Here is a 13,439-nt window from a genome sequence, read left to right as displayed (position 1 = left end):
GAGTACTTGTGGCACGTTAGAGACTAACCAATTTATTTGTGCATAAGCTTTCGTGAGCTACAGCTCACTTCATTGGATGCATACTGTGGAAAATACAGAAGATGTTTTTATCTTCTGTATTTTCCACAGTATGCATCCGATGAAGTGAGCTGTAGCTCACGAAAGCTTATGCTCAAATAAATTGGTTAGTCTCTAAGGTGCCACAAGTACTCCTTTTCTTTTTGCGAATACAGACTAACATGGCTGTTACTCTGAAACCTGTACTTATACTGAGCACTAATGGATTCTTGGTACTATACAAAAAAAGTCAATGCCAAAAGGAGCCTATATACTAAATCAAAGACAACACAATTCAGACACATAATAAAAAGAGTTCAATACTTAGGCCTGCTGTACACACCATTTTCGTACTGGTACAATTATGTTGATTAGGGGTTTGATTTTTTTTAAACAATATAGTTATCCTGGTATAATACTCCATCTCCCTCCCGTGAGTCAATAGCTATAACAGTAAAAAGCACCTTCATATACTGGTATAACTACCAGTATAATAATAATGCTTTGATTATATCAATATAGTTAAAGTGGTAGACAAGCCACTTTGGAAGTAACATTTTGTGTAGACAAGCCCTTAGGAAGTAAAGAATGGTGAGCTTAAAAGAGGCATAATGTTATCAGTATTCAATATTGTTTCTTGCTCATACTGTTAAGGCAGAAGGTCTAGAAATCTAGAAATGTTATGTAAAATTATGCAATACCCTAACTTGGCGCGTATGCTTTTTTTCCAATAAAAAAACTGTTTCTATTTTCTATTCCTACCCCTAAGCCCTACATGATAGGCAAACTATAAAAGTCAATAAAAATAATTTACTATGACATTTAAGTCACTTTAAATACTAGTAAAATTGGATATTAAGTACAAAGGGAAGTTAAATGTTCGTGTTTAGGATTGTCAAAAATATACTTTTACAAATTTTATCTACTATGAAAGACCCCAAACTCCAGCAACTACTTAAGGCAGATGAATCCATATACCAAAATAAGGGAGGGAAGTGCTCTGTCCCACCCAAACCAAGAAAAATGTTACACAGTCTACTACAAGACCACCCAAGCAACAGGAGCCCTGGGACTTCCAATTCCTTCAAGGGGACACATTCACACTCTGACTCTTTCCTTGGGGGCTTGTTTCAGAACTGCCTACCCAGGTCTGTGATGAGAGACTGAGATCAAAGTCCATCCCCAAGCAGTGGTCTGCCATTGCTGCCAGTCATGCCCTGTTCTTCCTCTCCCATTTAACTCCACTTTGAAAGCCCCCTCTGTGTACAAGGTGAGAGAGACACTTTATTTTCAAACCTAACTATAGTCTCTACACTTATTTTTTTCCTGACCAGAAATGGGGATCACAGAATCATAGGACTGGACAGGACTTCCAGCCCAGGGGAATGAAGGGCTGCAGAGCTGGGATAGACAAGTGGGGTAGGTGCAGAGCCTGATTCAAAGGAGGGGTTCAGGTGTGACAAAGCAGGGTAGAAGCAGTAGGGCAGGAGCAGTGCTGGGGGATGGAAGCAGAGGTTATCCAGCAGAGGGGGAGGATGGGGAGTACAAGCCTGGCAGGAGAAGCAGTGGGTGGGTGCAGCGCTGGGGGAGGGGAGGAGCAGCAGGGCCTGGCTGGGGGAAGGGAAGGGGGGTTGCATGCAGAGCTAGGGGGTAGAAGCAACAGGCCAGGTACAGCACTGAGGGGCAGGAGGGAGGCGGGGCAGAGTGAGGACACAGCAATGGGTCGGGGGTGCAAGGCGGAGGCAGTGCTGGCCTAGCGAGGAAGGAGAGGAGACTGTCTAGGAGAGAGGGACGCGGCGCGGGAGACCGACGAGCGGAGCCTGCCTGCGGCCACGCTCGAAGGGCTCCACGGGGAGTCACCCCCCAGCCCAGACAAGTCCCCCACGCGGAGGCCAGAGGGCTGGTCACACGGTGCTGCCTCGTCCGCAGCCGCCTGAGGCCCGCGGCCGCCACTCTCCGCCCCGCGGCACCCGGCCCCGCCCAGTCCCCGCTACTCACGTGCTGCGTCCGCCCCGCGGCCAGGCAGAGCAGGGCAGGACCCCGCCCGCTCCCGGGCTGCGGACGATTCCCGCCGCCCCCGTGGCGGTTGGGGGCGTTGGATTCTCCTCTCGGAGTTCGTTAGTCCCGTCTCCAGGCAACGGCAGCCCCCTCCCGCGCGAGGGCGGGCAGCTAGGGAGCGTCTGCAAATCCCCCTCTCCTTGCCAGGAGGCGGCCTCCCCGCCCCCGTGCCCGGGGCGGCCCAGCCCCATGTCCCTGAGCGCTGACCCGCGGGGAGCGGGGTCATTGGCTGCACAGCGCCGGGCCGCCCTTCCTTCGGCCGAGCCGGACAGTTGTTGTCACCCCACTCCTGCGGGGCCCGGGAGGGGGCTCCCGGCACTGTCCCCATGCGGCTTCTCGTCCCTGCCCGTCCAGCTTGCCCGGCTACCTCTTGTCCTGGGGGGCGGCTGCGGGATGTAGCCAGCCAAGGCGGGGGGGCCAACAGGAGTTACTAGGGCCTCAAACTCCTCTCCACCAACCTGCCCCAGCTAGGGTTGCCAACTTTCTAGTCCCACAAAACCAAACACCCCTGCCTCGCGCCTTCTCCTCGGCCCTGGGGTGCAGGAGGGGGCTGGGGCAAGGGGTTGGGGTGGGGAGGGGTGAGGGCTCCAGCTGGAGGTGCAGGCTCTGGGGTGGGGCTGGGATGGGGGGGTTGGGATGCAGGAGGGGGCTCAGGGCTGGGGCAGGAGGTTGGGGTGCGGGCTCCTGCTGCCCTTGCAGCTCCCATTGGTTGTGGTTCCTGGCTAAGGGGAGCTGCGGAGCCAGCACTCGGCGGCAAGGGCAGCGCACGGCGCTTCCCTGGCCACCCATGCCCCTACGGACCACAGGGACCTGGCGGCTGCTTCCGGGACCCACACGGAGCCAGGGCAGGCCGGGAGCCTGCCTTAGCCCTGGGCCCCCATTGCTCCGCCAACCAGACTTTTAATGGCCCGGTGGGCGGTGCCAGCTGGAGCCGCCAGTGGCCCTTTTCAGCCAGGCATTCTGATCGAAAACCGGACGCCTGGCAACCCTAGCACCAGCCAAGGCATCAGGACTCCTGGGTTCTCTTCCTAGTTCTGCCACTGATCTCTGGGGCTGTCAGGTTTTTCATCTGGGGATAATGATACTGACCCACAGTATCATTACAGTCTTTGTAAGGCACTTAGAATTCCAGGGCTGTAAAGCACTATACTGTGCAAGTACTAAATACTGTTATTGTACATCTCTCTGTCCAGCATTTTGCACACATGCTTTGTATCACCCGCTTGTCACTGTGCATGTTTGTTTCCCTCCCTTGCCTTCTGTGCTGCCAATGCACAGCCTTTCCAAATAGCAGAGTGTGTGTAAAACTTGGTGCTCCAGGAAAAGAAAGAGATTAATGTTATCTTTGCGATACTGAAACAGAATTGATTTTAAACATGCACAGTAATACTGCCTCCACAAATGATCAAAAAATCATGAGCCCCTGCAATTCAACAGATTGATTTAAAAATCATGAGATTTAAAAAATAATATATTTTGAGTCCTTTTTATTTGCCCCCTGGTTCTTCAGCTTTTAGGGTTTGTGGTTTCAAGCTTTTTTGCCACAACTATGAGGCTAGAAATCTGCTTTAAAAAAAAAAAAAGAGTGTTTTGTGTACTCACATGACTCCTGAAGCTTCAACTTTTAAGAAAATATCAAATATTGTGAGACTTAGAATAAAATTGTGAGAGTTGGTAACACTGGCAAATTAATTTACAAATAATGTAGGCAACTTTGTTTCCTTGCCTATGTTGTTTATAACACTTTATATTGTTAAACATGATCTATTCTGGTTTGTAGAGGCAGTGAAGGGGATTTCTAAAAGTGCTAAATTCTGGTTTAACTCTGCTCCCATTAAAGTCTTTTTTGATGAACTTAAAAGTTTGGGTTAAGAACTTAAGAGTGGGGATGTAGTATCCTTAACCTTCTAGAGCATCAGGCAGGCGGGTGTAATGCACTCCCCAGCTCTGGAGCACTAGATAGGCAGTGGGTGCTCCAGCCCCAGAGCACTGGGTGGTGCAGCCCCAGCATCTCCAGCCCTGGAGCGCTGAGCGGCATGGCCCCAGCCACCCCAAGTTCCAGCCGCCCTAGCTCCAGAGTCTAGCCCCAGCAGGCTTTCTGGAACTTGGAGCAGCCTGCCTGGGCTGGGGCCAACTAGCTGTAAGCAGGAGAGGGTCTCGGGGGCGGGGCCATGCAGAGCTGTTTGGGGAGGCACAGCCTTCGCCAGCCTATTATACGTGCCACCCATGGAGAGGTCACTGATACAGAGCAATATGGATGGCCTGGTAAACTGGGCACAAGCAAACAATATGCATTTAAATATGATCAGATGTAAAATTATACATCTATGAACAAAGAATACAGACCATACTTACAGGTGGGGGACTACATCTTGGGAAGCAGTGACTCTGGAAAGGACTTGGGGGTTGTGATGCTACTCCCCATATTCTTCATAAAATATTATGATATAAATATGGCATATCTAAGATGTAGTTTATGCAAGATGGGTCATGTGAGGTATCATTGGAAAGGCTATGATTTACTGAATATGATTATCCTATTTGTATGCATGTATCATTTCTGTATCTGCAATTAGGAATATGGACTATGTATCAATTACAAAAGAGTTTACACTTGGGGAATGCCCACCAGACAAAATGCAATCAGTCTGGCTGATTAGTCAATGGGCCAGTAGGCGGAACAATAAGACTTTGAAGATGCTAATCTCCCACCTTCCTGAGAAGCTTCCTGGGATGCTGCCTTGACACTGGTCATGTGATCATGTCACCTGGTACTGGACCCTATCTTGGCCTACTAGTATTTTCCCACTAATAGGGGGTGGGAACCAAACTGGGAAACAAAGGATTCCCGCCATATGTAAATCCAATTTAAGGCAGGGAAGTGAGTTAATCTAGGTCAGTTCTTCACTGAATCCCCACTCAAGATGACTGCTGAAAACACCTAAGACTGATCTGGGGGAAAAAGGACTGGACCCAGGCTAGAAAGTGTCTGGCCTGTGAAAGGAATACCTGGAGATCTAAGCTGCAAACAAGAGCAGTTTGTCTTCAAGAAACTCTGCAACCAGCTTAAAACAACATTTAGGGTGAGAAATTATTACTTGTAGCCAGTTTCTTTAGTGTATTAAGTTTAGTTTGTGTGTTTGCTTTATTTGCTCAGTAATCTGCTTTGATCTGTTTGCTATCCCTTATAATCACTGAAAATCTATCCTTTGTAGTTAATAAACTTGTTTTGTTTTCTCTTAACCAGTTTGTGCAATTCATAAGGGGGTGGGGGGCAAAAAGCTGTGCATATCTTCCTCCACATTGAGGGAGGGAGTGAATTTCATAAACTTATGCTGCACAATTTTCTGTGCAGTGCAAGACAATTTTGGCTTTACACTCCAGAGGGGGTGTGCTATTGAGTGCTGGGCAATTCCCACACAGAGCTGATCTCAGTGTCTGGGTGTTTCTGCAGCTGGGTGTGGTCCTACCTGCGTGTGTGCTGGAGGAGGCTTGAGGGCCTAGCTCAGCAGGGCACTGTAAGGTAACCCAGACTGGTGGAACTGGTAGGCTCAGTGGTACCCCAGTACATCAGATGGCACCCTGAAGGAGGGGGAGGCAACCTGTCACAGGGGTCATGATGGATAATCAGCTGAACATGAGCTCTCAGTGAGGCACTGTAGTCAAAAGAACTAATGTGATGCTTGGATGTATAAATGGGAATATTGAGAGTATGAATAGAGATGTTATACTGCAAGGGGTGTCACACACTTGATATCTTGTGTAGGTGAGCTTATTGCACACACCTGGGGCTCCTTGCATCCCTCCATTTTTCCCACTTCCCTTATAAGCTTCCTTTGTGCCACCCTTCTGTCCTCTTCCCCCACCCCCACTTCCCTTATAAGCTTCCTTTGTGCCACCCTTCTGTCCTCTTCCCCCACCCCCATTTCAGGTACTCTCTTGAGGTCCCCCCATTCTCATCCTGCCAGGGGTTCAGAATGTCCCCCATTCTTCCTCCCCATACCAAGGCTTCCTATTCCCCACCCCACCACTTGCCAGGGGCTTTGTGCCCATCCTTCTCCCAATCCCCCCATTTACCCCCCATGACAGGACCTCTTTGTGTGCCTCTTTTGCCCTCCATGCCCACCCCTTCTTGAATTGTGGACACCAGAACTGAACACAGTATTCCAGTAGCAGTCACACCAGTGCCAAATGCAGAGATAAAATAACCTCTCTATTCCTGCTTGAGATTCCCCTGTTTATGCAGCTAAGGATCACATTAGCCCTTTTGGCCAGTGTTGCACTGGGAATTTATGTTCAGTTGATTATCCGTCACGACACCCAAATCTTTTTCTGAGTCACTGCTTCCCAGAATAGAGTAAGCATTAGAGCAAGTATGGCCTACAGTCTTTGTTCCTAGATGTGAACATTTACATTTAACCATATTAAAATGCAAAGTGTTTGCTTTCACCCAGTTTACCAACCAATCCAGATCGCTCTGTATCAATGACGTGTCATTATTTACCGCTCCTCCAATTTTTGTGTCATCGGCAAACTTTATCAGTGATGATTTTATGTATTTATTATTTCGGGTCATAGAAAAAAATGTTAAACAGCATAGGGCAAGCACCAATCCCCATGGGACCCCACCAGAAACAAATCTTTGGTTTTGTGGAACCTTGTTTTTTCAACATTTAAATTTTGTCTACATTAGAATTGACGTTAGCCTTTGACTTCTGAGGTGCTATGCTCAAAACATGGGGGCCCTGGTCCTGCAATCAGATCCACATGGTGGATCTTTGCAGTCTTACAGAGATTGAAGTCAATGGAGTTCTGCACAATTGCAGAAGTCCACTTAAACATGTCCAGTTGCAGGATCATGCCCATAGTTATATGATCCCTGCATCAAATTGTGATGAATTTAAAAGTGGCTATGCCTACATTATTTAGTTTTCAGAGCATTGAGTTTCTATATTTCTTAAATTCTACATGCACCTCCTAAGTTAGGCCAAAGATACATGATTGTGACTTCCAACAGAGCCCCAGTTGCATGACACTCTTTGCAGTAACTGCGATATCTTATATTCAATTGCCTGTAAAACTTGCTGCTAATAGAATGTAAAATATTACGATAATTTATAGTCTGAATTACAATTAAAAACACGACTAAGTGTAATCTACCTATTTGGCTGTCAATTTTCAAATTTAATTATCTTCAAAACAAAGTCAAACATATGGTATTAGGGTTGCTGGGCGTCTGTTTTTCAACCAGAACGCCCAGCCAAAAAGGGACCCTGGTGGCTCCAGTCAGTACTGCTGACCAGCCTGCTTAAAGTCTGGTCAGTGGCGCAACAGGGCTAAGGCAGGCTCCCTGCCTTCCGTGGCTCCTGGAAGCAGCCAGCATGTCTGGCTCCTAGGCGCAGGGGTCAAGGGGCTCTGCACGCTGCCCCCACCCTGAGCACTGGCTCCGCAGCTCCCATTGGCCAGGAACCGTCTACGGTAAGCACCACCCGCCCAGAGCCCATACCCCAACCACCCCCTCACCATAACACCCTGCCCCAGCCCTGAGCCCCCTCCTGCACTCCGAAACCCTCAGCCCCATCCCAGAGCCCCCTCCTGAGCCCCCCCAGCCCCACCCCAGAGCCCACATCCCCAGCTGGAGCCCTCACCCCTTCCCACACCACAACCCCTTGCCCCAAACCTGTGAAAGTTCATGAGGGTGGGGGTTGGGGGAAAGCAAGCTACAGAGGGAGGGGGGATGGAGTGAAAAGGGGTGGGAAGAGGTGTGGCTTTCGGGAAGGGGCAGGGCAAGGGTGTTTGGTTTTTATACAATTAGAAAGTTGGCAACCCTATATGGGATAAATGCCTAAAATGTCCAAGTTTTAAAAGTTAGCCATTTTCCTTCTGGAGTTTAGCAGATCAAACATGAACACATTTGTTTGCCTAGTGTAAGAAGCTAAAACAAATCCAATTAAATACTGCAAAAAAATTAAACTTTAAACATTTACTCCTACACTGACAGTTTATATGCCATGTTTCACCCCAGAATTAAATTGTTATGAGTCAGTTGCAAACCCCCAAAAGGAGAATTTATAGTAGAAGTCATGTCATTGTTTCAAGATGTTGGACAGCAGCTGTCAAGGCTTTTTCCACATTATTTTCATTTATAATCTGGAGGCTGGAAATAAGTGTCACTTGATTGTTAATATGCCATGTCATTTGTCCTTTTTTATTCTGCTATCTCAGTACACTTTGCTTACTTGCCCTTTAACCTAACTGCAAGATTTAGACAGAAATATTAATTGACAGAAGCAGTGCCTTGGAGACTAAGTGGCACAGTAGGTTAGTGCCCAAGCCTTTCACATGTGGAAACCTACAGTACATTAAAATTCTGCTGGGGTCACAAGTGACAATAAAGTTGACTGAATATATGTCCCATCACACACTCAACAGACAAGTTCCTATAAGTGACCAGAATAGGACTGGAATACTAAATTGCATGCCAACCTGTTTTGAAAAGAAGTGGGAATAGCACCTGCCTGCACCTTTCTTGACACTTTTATTCAGTCACAGATTAAGTAGGAATTAATAATAATCACAGTGCACATCAAAAATGTATATGTGAAGAAAAGGGTAATAACTAAATTCTAGTCCAAGCACTTGTAATCTTGAGTATGTTCCCGCAATGCTCTCAAAATCATCTCTTCACACTTCATTCAAGTCCAAAATCATGTAGCTTATTCTTCTAGCTTTGCCTTATTTGCAGTGTCTTTCACAGCATTTTGCACCAAAGTTGCTAAATATAAATTGGGGTGTGGGCGGCGGCGGGGGGGGGGAATCTTGTGCCAATTTCTAAGCGGTCGAGAAGGGTTTGGACTCCTGGAGTGGGCTAATTCTTCATTCGATAGGAAATGGCACTGACTCAGGTCTTTCCTAATGTCCTTGCAATACATAAATAGGTTTTATTAGTATTTTAAGCAAAAATGGAAAAGCCACGTATCTCACTCCTTTTCCTCATACAGAAGTTGAAACTGAGCAAACACATACAAATATCATTTTCAACATTCTAAAAGAAATTATTTGTCAGCATGTCAGAGGAAGGTTTACAACATTTCTCACCTGTTCTTTGCTGCTTTTGGCAGGAGTTTATGGAGGAGATGGTATGATGGGATAACATGATTTTGGCAATTAATTGATCTTTAACTCTTCATGGTAAATAGGCCCAATGGCGAGTGATGGGAGGGGTGGAATCTGAGTTACTACAGAGAATTCTCTCCTGTGTATCTGGCTGGTGAATCTTGCCCACGTGCTCAGGGTTCAGCTGATTGCCATATTTGGGGTCGGAAAGGAATTTTCCTCCAGGGCAGATTGGAAGAGGCCCTGGGGGGTTTTCGCCTTTCTCCGCAGCATGGTGCACAGGTCACTTGCTGGAGGATTCTCTGCACCTTGAAGTCTTTAAACCATGATTAGAGGACTTCAGTAGCTCAAACATAGGTGAGAGGTTTATCTGCAGGAGTGGGTGGGTGAGATTCTATGGCCTGCAGGAGGTCAGACTAGATGATCATAATGGTCCCTTCTGACCTTAATGTCTATGAGGTCAGGGTAATTAATTACTACAGCTTTTCACATACAGTAAAAGCTGTGTTCTGTCCCTTTAGCAATCGGAAAGCTCTAGAAACTGGCATTTCTGATATCTATCAATACAAATCTTCAATCTAGTAGCCAGGACTGATGCCAAAGCTATTTGGGACCTGAGTATTTCCAAGAGCAGTCGGACTAGGCTTGAGTTAGCCAAGAAGAGCTGAATGCTAGTCTTTCTGTTTGTATCTGCCATTGTGATTGGACAGTTTATTACTCAGTGTATTGTCCTGTGTTTATCATAAGGTATCAACATCACCGTACCATTATGGCATCCAAAATACCAATGAAAAACAAAGGTGAGAAGCATAAGAGAATTGTGTTGACATTAAAACAGAAAATAGATATTTGTACACATCTTGAAAACAGTGAGAATAGGAATGTTTATTCATTTTATTCAAGTGTTCTAATTCTTTGAAATTTGGTAATCCATTGGTAAGTATAACTCTACCCTGGTCTACACTATGGGGTTAGGTTGAATTTAGCTGCATGAGGTCGATTTTTAAAATGAATGCGTCTACACAACCAACCCTGTTCCATCGACCTAAAGGACTCTTAAAATCGACTTCTGTATTCCTCCCCGGCGAGGGGAGTAGCGCTAAAATCGACCTTGCTGGGTTGAATTTGGGGTAGTGCAGACGCAATTCAGCGGTGTTGGCCTCCAGGAGCTAACCCAGAGTGCTCCAAAGTGACCACTCTGGACAGCACTTTGAACTCTGATGCACTAGCCAGGTACACAGGAAAACCCCAGGAACTTTTGAATTTCATTTCCTGTTTGGTCAGCGTGGCGAGCTCAGCAGCACAGGTGACCATGCAGTCCCCCCAGAATCACAAATGGGCTCCAGGATGAACCTAAAGGGAGACACTGGATCTGATTGCTGTATGGGGAGAAGAATCTGTGCAGCCGAACTCCGAACAAAAAGAAATGCTAATATGTATGCCAAAATCGCACAGGGCATGGTGGAGAGAGGCTACAACAGGGACACACAGCAGTGCCACGTGAATGTTAAGGAGCTCAGGCAAGCCTACCAAAAGACAAAGGAGGCAAACGGTCACTCCAGGTCAGAGCCCCTTACATGCCGCTTCTATGATCAGCTGTATGCCATTCTAGGAGGGGACCCTAACACTACCCCACCACTGTCTGTGGACACCTGCAATGGGGAAGTCTCACACAACAGGGAGGAGGATTTTGTGATTATGGAGGAGGAGGAGAATGCGCAGCAGGCAAGCGGTGAATCCGTTCTCCCCGGCAGCCAGGACCTTTACATCACCCTGGAGCCAATACCCTCCCAAGGCAGGATCCCCGACCCTGAAGCTGGAGAAAGCAGCTCTGGTGAGTGCACATTTGTAACTACAGTACACGGTTTAAAAGCAATAGTGTTTAATGTTTGATTTGGCCCTGAAGACTTGGGATGCATTCGCGGCCAATACAGCTACTGGAAAAGTCTGCTCAAATGTCTGGTGTTGGAGCGGGAATCGTCCAGGGTCACCTCCATGAAGCTGTCCTGGAGGTACTCTGAAAGTATTCTGGAATCATTACAGCACAAAGTATGGCAGCGAATGGTCCTGGGTTTGGTCTCATTCAAGCAACATTCGGTCTATATCTTTCTGTGTTAGCCTCAGGAGAGTGATATCATTCATGGTCACCTGGTTGAAATAGGGGAATTTTTGTAAGGGAACAGTAAAAGGATCCCATTCATGCTTGGTTGTTTGTGCTTGGCTAAAAGGGATCATCCTGGAGAATAGCCGCATGGCGGGGGGAGGGGTGAAGGGATCATCTCAGAAAATAGCCATGCGATGGGGTGGGGGTGGGGGAGGGGTGTGCTGCACATTCACCCGAAAACCACAGCCCCTCCTTTTAAATGTGAAACCCAACCAGCATTGCTTGCTATGGGAAAGGATGGCACTGCAGTTTGAAACCATTCCCACATGTTATGAAGGTGTAAGAAGCCAACCCCGCGTACTAAAAGGCTTACCATGGCTGCCTGGAAACCAAATTCTGTTGCCCAGCCGTGTGTGATGTGTCACCATACTGGCAGGCGCTCAATATAAAAGGCAAAATGCAACCTTGTACCTAAAGCACCTGTACTGTGAGTTGCTTGACTCACTGTGAAAGAGTCTCCCTTTTGTTCTCAGAAATGTATCTTCTTAAATTTTACTCTCCCTTTTTATCCCCCCACAGGTGCAAATGTTTCTATGCTCCCCCATCATCTCTGTCCCTGAAGTTATCGCAGATTAGAAGGTGGGAAAAAAAAGCACTCACAATGACATGTTTTCCAAGCTCATGCAGTCCTCCCACACTGATAGGGCACAGCTTAATGTATGGAGGCATTCAGTGGCAGAGGCCAGGAAAGCATTAAGTGAACACGAAGAGCAGAGGCAGGAGGTGATGCTGAGGCTAATGGGAGAGCAAACAGACATGATGAAGCGTCTGTTGGAGCTGCAGGAAAGCCAACAAGAGCACAGACCCCCGCTGCATCCATTGTACAACTGCTTCACCTCCTCTCCAAGTTCTATATCTTCCTCACCCAGACAACCAAGAACGTGGCGGGAGGCTCCGAGCACCCAGCCGCTCTACTCCAGAGGGTGGCCCAAGCAACAGAAGGCTTTCATTCAAACAGTTTTGATTTGTAGTGTGGTCACAATAAGCAATATGGCCTTGTCCTTCCCTCCTCCCGCACCCCACCCCACCCAGGCTACCTTTTCAGTTATCTCAGTTTGTTTTAATTAATAAAGGGAGAATGCATGGTTTCAAAACAATCTTTACTTTATTTCCTTTGCCAGCTGTGATCGAAGGGGGGAGAGTGGTTGGCTTACAGGGAATTAAAATCAACAAAGAGGGTGGATTTGCATCAAGGAGAAACACACACAGCCTTCACGCCGTGGCCTGGCCAGTCATGAAACTGGTTTTCAAAGCCTCTTTGATGCGCAGCATGCCTAGCTGTGCTCTTCTAATAGCCCTGTTGTCTGGCCGCTCAAAATCGGCTGCCAGGTGATTTTGCCTCAACCTCCCACCCCGCAATAATCGTCTCCCCCTTACTCTCAAAGGTATTATGGAGCACACAACAAGCAGCAATAAAAATGGGAATGCTGGTTGCGCTGAGGTCTAACCTAGTCAGCAAACAGCTCCAGTGAGCTTTTAAACGTCCAAAGGCACATTCTACCACCATTCTGCACTTGCTCAGCATAAAGTTGAACTGCTCCTTACTACTGTCCAGGCTGCCTGTGTATGGCTTCATAAGCTATGGGAGCAAGGGGTAGGCTGGGTCCCCAAGGATAACTATTGGCATTTCAACATCCCCAATGGTAATTTTCTGGTCTCGGAAGTAAGTCCCTTCTTGCAACTGCTTGAACAACCCTGAGTTCCTAAAGATGCAAGCATCATGCACCTTTCCCGGCCATCCCATGTCGATGTCGGTGAAACGTCCCTTGTGATCCACCAGTGCTTGGAGCACCATCGAGAAGTACCCCTTGCAGTTTATATATTGGTTGGCAAGGTGGTCCGGTGCCAAGATAGGGATATGCGTTCCATCTATCACGCCACCACAGTTAGGGAACCCCACTGCAGCAAAGCCATCCAGTATGACCTGCACATTTCTCAGAGTCACTACCCTTGATAGCAGAACGTCAGTGATTGCATTGGCTACTTGGATCACAGCTAGGGCTGGCCTTACCATGAGGTGAACTGAGGTGGCCACCTCAGGTGC

At 47.5% G+C, this 13,439-nt stretch overlaps 1 protein-coding gene and 1 long non-coding RNA gene across 2 annotated transcripts in view; one reads left to right on the top strand and one right to left on the bottom strand.

Moving 5' to 3' along the window:
• CCDC178 (coiled-coil domain containing 178) overlaps positions 1 to 2,356 on the bottom strand; it is a 364,864-nt gene extending 362,508 nt beyond the window's left edge. Inside the window, 1 exon segment of the mRNA XM_048840566.2 lies at positions 2,056 to 2,356. Coding sequence (XP_048696523.2) covers positions 2,056 to 2,341 — 286 coding nt within the window. The 5' untranslated portion in view covers positions 2,342 to 2,356.
• On the top strand, positions 1,221 to 12,426 carry LOC125632415 (uncharacterized). The gene is made up of 3 exons (XR_007355297.2): positions 1,221 to 1,327; positions 10,844 to 11,065; positions 11,915 to 12,426. It is a non-coding gene; the product is annotated as an uncharacterized LOC125632415 (long non-coding RNA).
• Positions 12,427 to 13,439: the final 1,013 nt, after the last annotated feature.

The sequence above is a fragment of the Caretta caretta genome, chromosome 2, assembly GCF_965140235.1.
Source record: "Caretta caretta isolate rCarCar2 chromosome 2, rCarCar1.hap1, whole genome shotgun sequence".
In the NCBI taxonomy this organism is placed as follows: Eukaryota; Metazoa; Chordata; order Testudines; family Cheloniidae; genus Caretta; species Caretta caretta.
Note: the sequence above shows the minus strand (reverse complement) of the source record. Positions and strands in the feature narration are given on the sequence as shown.